This window comes from Pleurodeles waltl, chromosome 4_2 (genome assembly GCF_031143425.1).
Source record: "Pleurodeles waltl isolate 20211129_DDA chromosome 4_2, aPleWal1.hap1.20221129, whole genome shotgun sequence".
NCBI classification, from domain to species: Eukaryota; Metazoa; Chordata; class Amphibia; order Caudata; family Salamandridae; genus Pleurodeles; species Pleurodeles waltl.
In genome coordinates, this window is record NC_090443.1 from 1,056,937,777 (window position 1) to 1,056,953,464 (window position 15,688).

The window sequence follows — 15,688 nt, forward strand, 5'->3', positions numbered from 1 at the left end:
GCAGCATACATATACAGCATAGACCACTACACCTAGTTTACCCCCCCAAGGTCAGAAGTATATTTAGTACCTCCCCTTCTCTCCCTCTACACCTATTGGCCTATTGTACGTACAAAGCTGAACTCCTCTGCTTGAATTTTGAAGTATAGCAGAGAAACTCAAAACTTTTAGCCAATTTGACTCTTTCCATTTTTTAAACCCACTGCATGCCCCAATAAACTCACACACAGCCATACAACAGCAGAAAAGGACCCAAGCTGAACCTTCCAAACAACCTCCCCCACAACCCTGACCTAGGACCCCACCTCCACCCTGAAGAAAAGGGAACAAAATCATCCCCACCTTGCTGTCAGAAGACCGACACTCCCACAATTCAGTCTCTCTCCACACACCCTCAGCCAATGCCCTTAGGCCTCCCCATGCTGATCTCATTTCTGTCACTGCTGGAGAACATCCTTAGCTTCATTTTCAGAGAAGCAGAGCCTAGCCCGCCCACTTCTTTGAACTTTATGGCGCACAGGTTCTTGTAAGAACGCCTCAATACTGGCAGCCTAAAGAATCAATCATTTGTTTAAGTCTCCATCTGGATCAGTAAATAATTAATTTACAGAGATCTGAGGGAACAAAGGAGTTAGAATCCTCTGTGACTGGAGCAGAGGGCCTGACATTAAAATAGATAGCCTGTCAGAACAAACATTTTCCAACATACATTAGGATGGTGCGTGGCCTAGTTTCAGAGCCAAAGCTGACTGCTTGAACCCAGTTAAGAAGTCGATGCGCCCTTTGTACCTGAAAGTCCCAGACCCAGTTCACCAGGCTGGTGAAGACCTTTTTAAACAATTGAACCATAATTTGACCAACATCACTGCCTTCCCTGCCCTCACGCACACCCATGATCCAAAGGTTACATACACGCAGTTTTCAAGATCCTTTAGCTTAGATTGTATAGACGAAATCTGAGTATTGTGCACCTTAACTGGAGTTTATGTGGAAGTTGTTGCTTCTTGGACTTGGCCCCCCTCTGCTGCAGATCATGAAGATGTGATGTCAGCGTCATTGTTTTGCCAGTGAGATCAGTAATCATGTTCTGTAGTTGTGAGTTATCAGCTGTGACTTCAGCATAGTGAGTACTGAACAACTACTGTCTAAACAACAATTGTGCCTGAATAACAATTGCCTGAACAACTAATATTTATATATATATATATTCTAAACAACTAATAAACCATAAAAACCAAAAAGAAAACCTTACCTTAAAATTCGTTGTTCAGGCAATTGTTATTCAGGCACAATTGTTGTTTAGCCAGTAGTTGTTCAGAACTTAGTTGTAGAGACTTTTTATTTGTTTAGCAGTAGTGGTTCAGGCAAGTAGTGGTTTAGACCTAGTTGTCCAGGATGTTTCCCCTCTAGGGCCTTCTGTCAGTATCATGGGGGGCCATCAGATACACTGGAGACCAGGATGCCTATAGTTCCTTTGGGAGGTGGACTGGCCATCCTCTAAGTGATGTGGATGTGGCTGCCACTGGTGGCGATTTGGGCCCTCATGTAATTAGCCCCACTATTCCCACTCCAATCTAGATCAATTTGAGGAAGGTGTTGGACACTAAAGGGGTGACATTTACTATTCCTACCTCAATCTACACCTATTTGGGGAAGGTGTTGGATTTGCTTGTAATGGTGGAGAAATATCCCTGCTATCATTCGCTATTGACTTCCATTGCCCTAGTAGCTGTATCTTCAATTTGATTGGTTAGCTGCCAACTCTTCTGCATTTTGTTGACCATGCCAGGTACTTCCCAACATGCTGGCTCTCTTCATAGAGCTTCTGCTGGAAAGCTTTCCTCCCTGCGATCAGCTCTGGGAGAAATAAGTCTCTAAGCTCTTGCTTAGCTCTAATAAACTGGTCTCATGATGCTTGCCTAGCCGTTGGGTGGATTGGCTTTGAAGCTTCGCTCCTTGTGATCTCAACTGCAGCTTGAAGACTCCTCGGCATGCTATGGTTCCAGGCCCTAGCTTGATTGACCTTATAAGATATCGACTGTCCCCTGGATGCGGCGTTATCTGACTACTTCACCTCAGTGCAGCTACCACAGGTAAAGTGTTTTGTTGAGGAAAATAGTGACGGGGAAATAGCTGTCACCCTTAAAAGCAGCGCAAATGCTAAAGCCAGCGGAAGTGATGGCATACCCACCAAAGTTTATAAGGTTTTTGAGGCGGAATTACCCCCTTTTCTAACAATATATCATATAAAGGAAGCTGTGTCCCTTCAAAAGACTTTCAAAGAGTCTGTGGTAGTGACCTTCCTGAAAGAAGATGAGAATCCATTAGATCCTAATTCCTACCGCCCGTAAACCTGCTTAATGTGGATTATAAATTATTTATGAAAGTCTGGGCTGAGCATCTTGCACCTTGTGCCCACCAGATAATCCATCAGGACCAGCATGGCTGCCAATACCCATTGTCTGATTCAAGCTATTGACTATTTTATAACTAACAAAGAAAAGGCAGCAATTCTAATGATGGACACAGAAAAAGCAATCCATCTCGTCAACTGGCGGGCACTCTTGTTTAACCTGGGAAAATCTGGATTTCCATCTCCATTTGTCTCTTTAGTTGAAGAACCTTTCAATGGATCATCATTAACTCCAAAGAAGCTGGGGCTCTAAGAATAAATCGGGGTATCCGGCAGGGTTGTCCTCTGTCCCCACTGCTTTTTGTCTTTTTATAGAGCCCCTTGCGGTTAGGATTCGCCCAACCCTTTGATTTTGCCTCTTAGGGCTGGGATGGTGAAGATCACGTTGTTTGCCGACGTCACAATTTTATATTTGAAGACTGAGAAGGTAAACATTCAGAATGCCACTGACGAAATCACCTGCTTTACGCAAATAGGCGGATACAAAGTCAACCAAGCAAAAACTGAACCTCTTTTGTTTAATGCAGCTCGTTCCACACTTCCCGCCAGCCTGCAGATGTTTTCCAATCAACCTATAAGATACTTAGGAATTTTTGTGTCACACAACTGCTCTCCTATACCGTCAATAGTCCTGTCGATGATATGTTTGATGTCCCAATATTCTTGACCTGATATTTGTGTAATATGATATATTTTCTGATATTCTGTCCAAACACCCTTAGTATAATGAGTGACCATTTGTTGCACCTCTCCAGGTCACAGGATAGGTCCCGGGACAGACCTGGGCTTCTGCGCATGCACTAGATTGGAGTGAAGCTAGGGCCAAAAATCCATAGGCAGTATACCATATGTACAAAGTCAGGAGCGTGGGCAGGAGAATGCAACTGTGCACCATGCAGAGGCATTACCATCCCAACTGGGTGTCTGAGAGTCCTTGGAAGGTCTGGCTACCGGCAGCATTAGCTCTCTGACACACGTATTGTCAATGCTTCTCTGAACAAGCCAGAGAGGGGTCTTCAGTGGAGTATCTGTCACTATCTGGTATCGGCTGTTAGGTTAATATTCCTCTTCCTAGGGAGTGCTTCCATGCAGAACATGAGGAGCTTTGTTCAGGAGCAGCATCTGGCAGGTACTACTAGGTGAATGCAACAACCATCTTGGAAAGAAGGTGTTCCCTACTGCAGTGCTACAGATCATCAGTCTAGGAAATTAAATCAGTTTACTGAACACATAGGATAATACATTTGGGAGCAGTGCTGCACCTAATGCAAACGCTTTACTGTTGTTTATTCTATACTATGTTTTCTATCAGTACATGCGTTCCTAAATGCCATTGTGCAAGGTGCAGCCTTTCTGCAGCTCTTTTTAATATAAAGTTGTTTTTTAACTGTCATTTTCAGTAACATAGCTGAGAAGGCGCCTTTATTTTATGTGTGCTTGTGTTAACTTTGATGCATTAACTCTGTTGTCTCACTTTCTCACTGTTCCCCTCTGCCTCACCCCAGTCTCCCAAGAAACTGAACTATAAACACACTGTCATTTGTGCTTCCTCTAAGCTCATACAAAAACTAGACCATTGATCTGGCATGTGAACTCCATTGGCTCACACGAGGAATCCCCTCATCAAAGATGGCTGCTGCATCAATAAGATAAGGCTCCACCATCTTAGTTGACAAGCTTTGACTCACGAGCCAATGGCGATCGCCAACCTCGCTGCAATGTTTCTTCTCTTTCCATGATAGCGCATCTCCTGCTGCAGGTGTCCCATGCACTGTGGTTGTGCTCATCCAGAACCTGCAACAGGCTATCAGCCACGTTCACTGTGGCCTCCTCCCTTTCAAGAGTACACCACCTCAGCCAGCTGCACTCCTCAATACAAGAAACATTTTGTCAGCCTGAGGATGATGAGTCACATTGCTTTCCCTGCATCATAACCAGACTTATGACAATCTAATAGGGAAACTGCTTTATCAGAAGTAAGGATGTTCCCAAAACCTTGCCCCATTCATCCTTCCGTCCAGTCCATTGGTATGCCCCTCCCCTCATCGGCTCTGGGGTCTGTCATTCATCTTCTTGGTCAGTCTCTGCGTCTGATGCCACTTCTCTCTCCCGCTGCTGCCTCCATGCAGCATCCCACCTCGGGCCTGATCCTTGTAACTGGCTACAGCCATCAGCCCCTTTCTTCCTTCCATCCATCCCCCATGTGTGCCTGCACCTCCACCCATCCGGGAATGCCTCTGTGCCCATTTCTTGTCTTTCACAGTCTCTGCATCTGACTGACATACAGATCAATCCTACTCCTGTCTCCATGTCCTAGAGGCCTGTGCCACATCTCTACCTATCCCTGTCAACGCCTGTCCCGAATGCCAAAGCTAGACCTCTTGGCTCTGCAAATGCTTGATGCTCCTGGGGCTCCTTCCCCACTTTAGGCTTTCTTCCATGCTCAGTTTTCACCACAGAGTCACCTTTTCTAAAGCAGAAAAATTGTGACCAGAGGGTGGCAAGATGTCCATGTGCGCCCAACGAGACACCTTGAACTGCAGTCAGCGCTGCCTCTATGATGTTGACCAACAAGTATTACTTGTTATATTTGTTTATATGTGTACATTACATATCCTAATTATTTGTTTTCCTTCTTGCAGTGACGCAGTACACCATCACCTACTTCAACATCCACGGTAAGTGCCATGTCATCTCCTCTTTTAAATGCAGAGGGAAACACAGAGTAAGGTGGACTGAGGAGCACCATGAGCTGCGTGACCTCAGCCGGCTTAAAATGGCCGCTGGCACCTTTCTTGGCCCTGAGCTCAAAACAGAGAGTTGGTCCCATTTCTCTACTGAGTCTAGAGCAAAGGAATAGTTAGAACCCTCCGGAAGGACCACTTTGTCTAAAGAGAGGTGATGTCATTGACTACCCTCTGTGGCTATGACACCGCCTCCCACCTGTGGCATTGAGTACTACAACAGCTGTGGACGTGACTGCCCTCTGTGGCCAACAGCGTGTACAGCAGCAATGACACCACCTCCCACCTGTGGCATTGAGTACTACAGCACCCTTGGACATGACTGCCCTCTGTGGCCAACAGCGTGTACTGCAGCAATGACACCACCTCCCACCTGTGGCATTGAGCACTACAGCAGCTGTGGACGTGACTGCCCTCTGTGGCCAACAGCGTGTACTGCAGCAATGACAGCACCTCCACCTGCGGCATTGAGTACTACAGCAGACGTGTCATTGTCTGCCCTCTGCGGGACTGAGTACTACAGCACCTGGGTAATGGACTTCCTTCCATGGCCCCATTAGCACTGCAGCTATTTCATGAGCTTCCCTTCCATTCATTTAATGAAGTCTACAATGATTTCCTACTCTGCCCTCTTTTGTTATTGAGTAGAACTGTAGCTAGGTCAGGCCCTCTCACCCAAGGGCAGAAGACCAGGTAAGCTCACCATGTTTATGTGGTTCCTAATACTGGTGAATAAGGTGCTTCTAAGTACTAATTTTGCAAAGCAATAAAAATCAACATCAAGTTGTTTTGTGAATATAAATAGCTGAGTTTGGTGTGCTTGTCTCTGAGTTCCAATCTCTTTTGTGCATTCAAGAGGCATAGGTGTGTATAACCCCCTTACTAAGTCTAGGCTCATGGAGACTATGTATGCAGGTCATGTAAAGCATCTGTAAGTATGTGTAAGTCTACAGTATTGTGTGTGACTATGTAGTGCAGATTTAGAGCAAAAGAAACCACGAGGACTGTAGAATTCTGCTTAGCTTTTGTGGGAACAGTCTTTGTGGGTGGTATGTTCACTAGAGAGCAGGTATTTAATAACTGACCACCCCGATTAATGAAAGTCTGTTGATGAGTTTAATCAATTAATCAGGATTTGTAAAGCACAGCCAATCACCTGACAGGGTATCAAGGCGCTTGCATGTTCTGGAGGCTCATTCGAACAGCCAGGTCTTTAGAGCCGTTCAGAATTCTGGAAATGAAATGATGGATGGTCCAGAGTTGCGAGGGGAGGCTGCAGAAACAAACAGGAGAAATCAGTGAAAATGAAGGAAAAGGAAGGTGAAGGCACACAAAAATGGGGGGAAAAGCAAGGAGAAGGCAGTGAGAATGAGGGAAAAGCAAGCAGAAGGCAGTGAGAATGAGGAAAAAGCAAGCAGAAGGCATTGAGAATGGGGGAAAAGCAAGCAGAAGGCAGTGAGAATGGGGGAAAAGCAAGCAGAAGGCAGTTAGAATGAGGGAAAAGCAAGCAGAAGACAAGATCAGGAGCGATGCAGCAGCACAAGGAGAGCTGGACCTGGGAGTTGCATCTTAGCTGGTGTTGTCGTAGTCTTCCCGTGGGGTTAAGGTGAAAGGACTAACATGCTGTGATGGCATGTGCTGGAATAAGCTTAATAGCCTTGGGTTGAGACATTGTGCGATGTGACATTATATGATTGGGCGTGATGCCTGAGGGGGATGGAGTGCGTGCTTGTGATAGGGTGTTGTTGTTAGTCAATGCTTGTTTATTGGCTATGTCCCTGAAGCACAAAAGCATATTAAGTTGGCATAAAAATAAAAAATGAACTTGAATTAGGTAGAAAGATAATGCGTACTATAGCATACTGCATAGAGGAACATACATGTGTCAAGTACATTAATACACTTTCAATGGCAACATTAAAAAGTGTGGAGAAAAGAACAGACCAGCAGCTGAGTGCAGTAAAACTAAGGCTCGTCAAACAGCAGAATGAAACTCTATGGTTTATTTAGGGGTTGTAGACCGAGCTATGATTTCTTTTGGTCACTTTGGAGTTCTGTGATTGGTGAGTTAGAGACTAGCACAGAGGGGGAGGTAGTTAAGTCCAGTCAGATCTAGTGGAGGTGGGTGGAGGGGCTCCTGAAATTCTTCAGTCACACACCTCTTCCAAGAATACTTCAGCTGGATCCTTGTTTGAAAAGCTTTGGGTTCAGTGTGTGTCTGTTGATTGCAGTGACATTGGACCTCATCTTTGCATCCACTGGAAGAAAGTGATTCACTTCTAGGCTGGAATCCTAGAATCTGTTTATCATGCTGAACATAAGGATATTTGTACTACGTGAGGCTGAACTGGAAGTACGCCTTCCTCACAGGTGTGCATAAGGCAAATGGAGTCATAATGATTTTGAAATATTTTAAACTAGATCCTTGTGACAAGCCCAGAGTTTTGCATTTTCACTCTGATTTCCCTCATGGTGCAAGGAGGCATGTGCTGAGGGTGTGCCAATTACATATTGAGCTGATGAACAGGTATGTTAGTCCTCCAAAGAATCTGAGCTCAAAGATGCCTTCTTCAGCAGCTGAGTTCATCCACACCGACAGACCGTGGAGATTTATAATCTGATAACCAAGGCTTAGCAATGTTCCATAGCTCATTCCAGGCCTGGAAAACATATAGAAATGAAAAAAAGACTTTCCTTTCTAAATGCAGAAACAACCTGCCTTAGCCATTTTAAGAGGTATGCAAAGCATAATAGTGTGCAATTTAGTGGATCAGCTTAGCTCTAAAAATACTTTTAAAGGAAGAATCAGTTATCATACTTTTGTTTATGTTAATACTGCAGGACTGAGAGCGTGTCAAATGGCAGTTTTTCCTATATTATGGCCCCACTGAAAGACCAAATCATATTTGAATGAATATTCCCAGAATATACTTTGATCATGGAACTGCACAGTATGTGTGGAGAGTCTGTAGGTGCAGCAGTTGTAAGGAGATGTACCGGTGTGGAGGAGAAGCTCAGTGGGAATGCACTGGTCGCAGTAATGAAGGGTGGGGTTGAAGCCACGAAGACCGAAGGTTCCCCAAACAGGTGAACAAGCGCCATGAGGCCCACCTGTGAGACTGTGAGACCCGAGAAAGGCCAGCAGTTGAATAAGGCCAGGCAGCAGCTGGAGCCCACTGCAAAGCTTGACTCTACTTGAGAGGAGGAACTCAGTGGAGGATTGAGTAGCTTGAAGGGTCAGAGTGTGAAGGATCCAAGCACCGAACCTCGAGGGGACCTGAGTAGATCTGAGTGGACTTGAGTGGCCCTGAGAGGACCTGAGTAGACCTGAGTAAACCTGAGTGGACCTGAGTGAACCTGAGTCGACCCGAGTGGACTTGAGTGGACTGGAGGGCACCTGAGTGGACCTCAGTGGACCTGAGAGGACCTGAATGGACTGGAGTGGACTGGAGGGAACCTGAGAGGACCTGAGTGGACCTGAGAGAACCTGAGTGGACCAGAGGGGACCTGAGTGGACCTGAGAGGAGCTGAGTGAACCTGAGTGGATCTGAGAGGACCTGAGTGGACTTGAGTGGGCCAGAGGGGAACTGAGTGGACCTGAATGGACCTGAGAGAGCCTGAGTGGACCTGAGGGGACCTGAGTGGACCTGATTAGACCTGAGTGGACCTGAGTAGATCTGAGTGGACCCAAAGGGAACTGAGTGGACCTGAGCACAATGGAGTTAAAAGGGGCAGGTGTGCTGATGCCAGGCCCGGCAGACCATCTGCCTTCTCTCCATTGAGTACCACGATAAACCCAACCCCAGGGGTTTCCTCCAAGCAGCACGAGTAGTTGTTGGCACCCCAGGAAAGATGATAAAGACATTTAAAGTTGATACAGCCAACGCAGTAAGAGATTAGTGGCTGGGGTAAAGGCTAGGAGTATGCGTTGCATTGCAGAGGTCCAGTAGGCATAGGGCCAGCATGCAATAAGACTATATTATTTCACCAAACACTAAAACCAGACTTTGGTGCAATGTATGCATTTTAGATAATTCCATATCCATTCACTTTACTATCTGCTGTCCCATCAACTTGTCGTAGGAGAACCTATGCCATACACCAGAGAAGAGTGTTACTAACATGTGGACTCAATCTAAAATAAGAATAAAAACTCTACGGTAATCGGGAAGGTGGCTACCGAGATCACCCTCTGAAGGAAAAAAAATAATTTAAAGTTCAGGATTAAATATATTCTCACCCCCAACCAACAAATACTGTTACTACTTAACCAAGTTAGACCTATAGAAGAATGAGAAGCAGGTGGGTGATATAGAAAATAACATTGATAATGCAAAAAAAATATAAACATAGTAACCACCACCCAGGAATAACTCAGTATTATCCAGGAGAGAAAATCCACTGGAAGAATAAATGCATGGCAGGTAAGTTGCCACCTAAATGAAGTATTGGTTATAATATAGTGAGTTATAAATCTATCCTAGAAACATAGAAGTGCCTCGGAGCAAAAGCAACCAAAGAACATAGTGGTTTGTTCAACGCTTTCAGGGAAACTAATTTACAAAATCATTAACTTCAGGAAGGACAAGTCCCAAAACAGAGGAGATTTTTGTTCCATACATCACTGATTAATTAAGCACAAATAGTAGTGTGCAATGGGATATGGTGGGAGCACCCCTCTCCCCCAGGTCCTACAAGGGCACAGGAGACATTGAAATCAAACCAATTCTAGGATCTCAAATGACAGTAGAAATATAGAACATTTTGCAACCCATTTTTAATCAATCAATCAATCAGGATTTATGAAGTGCAGCAAATCACCCGTGAGGGTCTTAAGGTGCTGGCATTGCTAGCTGCTTTGCAGTGCTCTGTTCATTCAAACAGCCAGGTCTTGAGTCCTTTTCTGAATTTCTGGAGTGATGCGGCGATCCTGAGGTGCAGGGGAAGATCGTTCCGAGCTGTGGTCATTAGGTGAGAGTAGGAGGATCCTCTGATGTTGGATCAGCAGATTTGGGAGGTGTCAGTGAGGAAAAGGGAGGTGGATCTCAGGTGTCTGATTGGTTAGTGGAAGGTCATTCGTTAGTTTGTTGATGTATGATAACCTGCTGAATGATTCTGATCACTATATTGAATGAGGTCACATCAGCTATATTGAAGCATCTCCCAGACATAGGGGGTCATTCCAACTTCGGCGGGCGGCGGAGGCCGCCCACCAAAGTTCCCCCGCCAGAAGACCGCACTGCGGTCAAATGACCGCGGCGGTCATTCTGACTTTCCCGAAAAGGCCGCTCGCCCACCCAGCGGGAAAGACCCAGCAACGATGAAGCCGGCTCCGAATGGAGCCGGCGGAGTTGCTGGGGTGCGACGGGTGCAGTGGCACCCGTCGCGATTTTCAGTGTCTGCTAAGCAGACACTGAAAATCATTATGGGGCCCTGTTAGGGGGCCCCTGCACTGCCCATGCCAGTGGCAGGGGGCCCCACGACACCCGCCAGGAACAGGATGGCGGGAAGGGGGTCGGAATCCCCAAGTGCCTCATATCCTCTTCTCCCACAGACAGCATTGAAAAGAATGACAAGATGTCAAATGAAGAGGTCGATTCCAAGAGACCCTTCGTGAAGGTAGAAACAGAGAAAGGCAGCGCAGGGCCACACTTAGATACCAGGAATGGCAGAGACGCGTATCAGAAGAAACAGATGAACATCTCATTGAGCTGCAATTCACGCAGAGCCTTGATGACATTAGAGGAAAACACTGTATCTGCAGATATAAATCACAAAGGTTACCTACAACTCTAAGAAGAATTCTGGACTGCACAAGGACCACACCTGGTGGAGGTACCTAGTGGAGGTATTTGCAATGTGGGTCCCAGATCCATTCCAGGTAAAATGGGGGGGGCATGAGGCTCCCTCCCAGGCCGAATTTGGCCCTGGGAACCCCATCCCCAAGGGCCTAGCCTTAATTCAATAGAGGAGGGGGGTGCGCTGCCCCGCTCCCTGGACCGATCTTGTCCTCGGGGGGGGACCCTATAAACTGGGACCCGGCCTTCAATAAATGGAGGAGGAGCATACATGCCAACCCTCCCGATTCGGGCGGGAGACTACCGGTTTCAAGGCTAGTCTCCCTCCTGCCTATTTCTGCATGTAAAAACCCGACTTCTCTGCGGGCTTCAGCTGACAGGGCCCGGTCTTGTGTAACTCGCAGTATGCACTGCCAGTAACTTACTCCTGCAGGCCAATGCACAGCACTTGCATCGTGCTTTCTCAGTATGCCATAGCGCTTTCTCCATGCACCTGACAGGTAAGGAAAAAAAAACGTACATTTGCATATCTAATATCCTACTCTGCAGCACCAGACTTCCAAATCCCATACATAACAGTAACTCGATTCAGGCTCCAGTAGAAGTCAATGGGGGGAATACATTCTTCAGATTTTTTTCTACATATCTCCCACTTTTCTCTTCTAAAATGTTGCCCTGTATGGAGGGGGTTTGCACGCCCCCCCACGGCCAATTTTGACCCCAGGGATCTCATTCCTGGGGCCAAGCCATCTGTTCTGGTTGCCTCCCAGAGCACTCCGTGGGTAATGGGACTGCAGGTGGAACTTCAAGGGCCCCCGCGGTCCCAGCCGGTTGCCCGCATCCTGCTGGTGCAGGCATTGATTTTGCACACAGGCACTACTAAACATGCAGCTCCCTGTCTGTAAAAGCAATTGTTTCATCTGCTTTCCTGCCCGAATCTCTGTGGGCAGGGAAACAGAAGAAACTTCCACTTCCACTGGGCAGGAGCACTTTAACAGCTCCCGCCCGCTGGAGCCAGAGTGTTTGCTCTTACTTGGTGGGAGCTGTCAAACCTCCCACCAAATCACAGCAAACAGCTATGTACTGGGGGTTGGCACCCTGTGACATAGCAGGAGGCAGCCCTAGAAGGGGGCACGGTCCCCACGGCCATTATTGGCTCCTCAAGGGGGATGCGTGGCTCCCCCTCTAATCTTTAATTTAGCCCCAGGGAGGCGGTGGTCCCGGGGGTCCACAGTGGACCCCTTCATCATCTTATTTCAGCCCCAGGGAGGTGGTGGTCCCTGGGGCTGCGGGGGGGCCTGAGCTAAGGGGTCAGGGTGTTCCTACCCTGCCCCCCTATTCTTTTTTTTCTTTTTTTCTTCCTAGTTGGAGTGTTGGCAGCCAATGAGATCTCAGCATGAGATTGGGGGTATTGGTAAAGCCTTCACACCTCTAGATATTTATATTTATTTTTCTTTTAATATCTCAAAAACTACTGAACCGATTTACACCAAACAACAAAAGGGCTTAAAAGCCACTTTCTGGACCAAAAGCTACCTTTTTGCCAAATTTGGTATAATTCCATCCAGCAGTTTGGGCTGTAGTTGTGTTCAAAATTCCTATTGGAATTATAATAGGAAATGCACTTTTTGTGAGCTCCCCCCCTTTTCTTAAAACAAAAGTCTTGAAGATTTGTCAAACGGCGCCAAAGGTATAGCCAAGTCAAAAAAAGCTTTTTGTATGGTAACTAGGTCCTAACTATAACAACCTACTGGTGGCCGCCGGTAGGTAATATATGTATAAGTATATGTCAAGTTGGGTCTTGTTGGTAACAGGGATGTTATACTTATGCTCACATTTTAAATGTACCAAACTATAGAAGTTCACCTGTTATAGTTAACTATAACTAGCGCTCCCACAATGCAGTTGTTTATGAATAACAGTACAACAAATGTTGCAATGATAGTAGCAATGATGTTATAAAAGATGTAACGAGAGCTGTAATATCTGAAGTGATTTGCAGTGCATGGCGAGTGTGAGCCATAGATTCCTCAGAGCACAAGTTATAGTAACTCGAAATAACTCTAACTGTAACAGCTGAATTTCTATGGTTTTGTAGTTTTAAAGTGTGAGCCTAACTATACCACTCCTTTAACCACACAATATACTATGCTTGCAGACATGGAGAATAAAAACAGAAAATGTGATGGTAAAATATACGCATGAGAATGTAGTGAGCAATTTCTTTCAACATATATTAAAATCACTTTAATGTAAATCAGATTTAAAAGGAGCTGTGGCTCAGCATGCGCTATAACTTACAGAGACATTCTCTTTCCTGTGATCAACTATGTACAGAAAATAAACACATTGTCATACATCTCTCCTTTCTGCTCATCACTGTTCCTTTTCGAAAATTAGATAATAAGGTTAAAAAGCAGGTTCTTGTTTTCTTTGTTAAACTGCAGCTGTAATGGTGCTCCGTGACCCGCCTGTATCTTGGCAGCTGGTTCTGGCAGGAGGCATTATGAGTCGCTACTCAAATGTAAAGAAGCATTACTGTTGAGCAAGTGAAGTATTTTGTTATCGCAGGTGACTATAGCAGTCACATCTTGAGTGTTATAAGGAAACTGGAGGGTGGGATTCAGACTCCCATGTGTTATATGGCTCTACAGTGCAGCTGGTATGTATTCCCACATGCAATATCTTGTAACATGTTTGGAAACTCCTAACCTTCCTCTGTCTTTTTCCCTGTAGGCCGCTCAGGGGCCATGCGGTACCTGCTGGCAGACCAGGGCTGTGAGTGGAAGGAGGACAAATTCTCCTTTCAAGACTGGAATGATGGAAAGGTTGAGCTCAAGAAGACAGCGGTGAGTATTTATGAAGAAGGATTTGGTTCTTATCACGCCTCTCGCTACGGTGAGTCTTTGTCGCAAGGTGAGCAAGTGTCCAGCACCTCTTACAGGTCCATTAGTATCTTCCTTGCCAGCTGTTAAGTGTCCGCTCATTCTAGGATGTCACCAAGGAGATCCAGAGGAAATGTGCTTGTATTGAGTGCTCGGTCCTAAGGTCCATAGTTTTGGGTTTTGTGACACCTTGCTGTGTAACAGGGTAAGGGCAGGAGTGTGTGGTATTTAAAATAATACATCTGTGCAGACGCCCTCTTAGATATCATTTCAAGGCTTGCTCCACTTTTGCATCACAAAAAGTGATGCCACTGCGGCACGAGGGGCTCATATATACACCCCTAAGTGTTGAGTGGAGGTGGTGCAGGAAATAGTGGACTTCCAAACTGGGACATGAGCTGGGGTTATTGGAAGACAATCCTTTTTCTAGGAGACCGCCCGGAATGTGCAAACCAAAATACTTTATTTAGGGGGAGGGATGCTAGTACTGACTGAAGGGGGTAAATAACACACTTTTCTGATGCAAGCTTTGATTGTAGCCTGGATGAGTGGAGATACTTGTACTGAGAAAAGATCATGACCTTGAAAGCCACAGGGTCACCTTCCAATGATGTATGATGATATTTGTGACTTTACCTCAGGGCTAGGATGTGAACAGCGTTCACTGGTCTGAAGAAAGCAGGATGTGGACATAGTGATTATGGGGCGTGTCTGTCTTCCAGCTAGACAAGGCCGCATGGATGGTGTAGGAGGCTGGACTGGCTTGTAGTGAGTACCAAGGGGTACTTGCACCTTGCACCAGGCCCAGTTATCCCTTATTAGTGTATAGGGTGTCTAGCAGCTTAGGCTGATAGATAATGGTAGCTTAGCAAAGCAGCTCAGGCTGAACTAGGAGACGTGTGAAGCTACTACAGTACCACTTAGTGTCATATGCACAATATCATAAGAAAACACAATACACAGTTATACTAAAAATAAAGGTACTTTATTTTTATGACAATATGCCAAAGTATCTTAGAGTGTACCCTCAGTGAGAGGATAGGAAATATACACAAGATATATATACACAATAGCAAAAATATGCAGTATAGTCTTAGAAAACAGTGCAAACAATGTATAGTTACAATAGGATGCAATGGGGAAACATAGGGATAGGGGCAACACAAACCATATACTCCAGAAGTGGAATGCGAACCACGAATGGACCCCAAACCTATGTGACCTTGTAGAGGGTCGCTGGGACTATTAGAAAATAGTGAGAGTTAGAAAAATAACCCTCCCCAAGACCCTGAAAAGTGAGTGCAAAGTGCACCAAAGTTCCCCTAAGGACAAAATAGTCGTGTTAGAGGGAGAATGCAAGGAAAACACAAATCAGCAATGCAACAACGATGGATTCCTGTCTGAGGGTACCTGTGGAACAAGGGGACCAAGTCCAAAAGTCACAAGCAGCTCGGAGATGGGCAGATGCCCAAGAAATGCCAGCGGTTGGTGCAAAGACGCTCTTACTAGGCTGAAGAACTGTGAATACTGCAGGAACGACAAGGGCTAGAGACTTCCCCTTTGGAGGATGGATCCCCCACGCCTTGGAGAGTCGTGCAGAAGTGTTTTCCCGCCGGATGGACGCCAACAAGCCTTGCTACACGCAAATCGTGCGTTTGGCGTTTTTGGACGCTGCTGGGGCCCAGGAGGGACCAGGAGGTCGCAAATTGGACCTGCAGAGAGAGGGGACGTCGAGCAAGACAAAGAGCCCTCACTGAAGCAGGTAGCACCCGGACAAGTGCCAGAAACAGGCACTACGAGGATGCGTGAAACGGTGCTCGCCGAAGTTGCACAAAGGAGTCCCACGTC

At 46.1% G+C, this 15,688-nt stretch overlaps 1 protein-coding gene across 2 annotated transcripts in view; it reads left to right on the plus strand.

Annotated features, from left to right (window-relative positions):
- LOC138293745 (glutathione S-transferase P 1-like) overlaps positions 1–15,688 on the plus strand; it is a 71,145-nt gene that overhangs the window by 27,138 nt on the left and 28,319 nt on the right. For both annotated transcript variants that reach the window (XM_069233082.1, XM_069233083.1), the window contains exons 2-3: positions 5,056–5,091; positions 13,692–13,804. In XM_069233082.1, the coding sequence (XP_069089183.1) occupies positions 5,056–5,091; positions 13,692–13,804 (149 nt within the window). The remainder of the gene's footprint in view (positions 1–5,055; positions 5,092–13,691; positions 13,805–15,688) is intronic.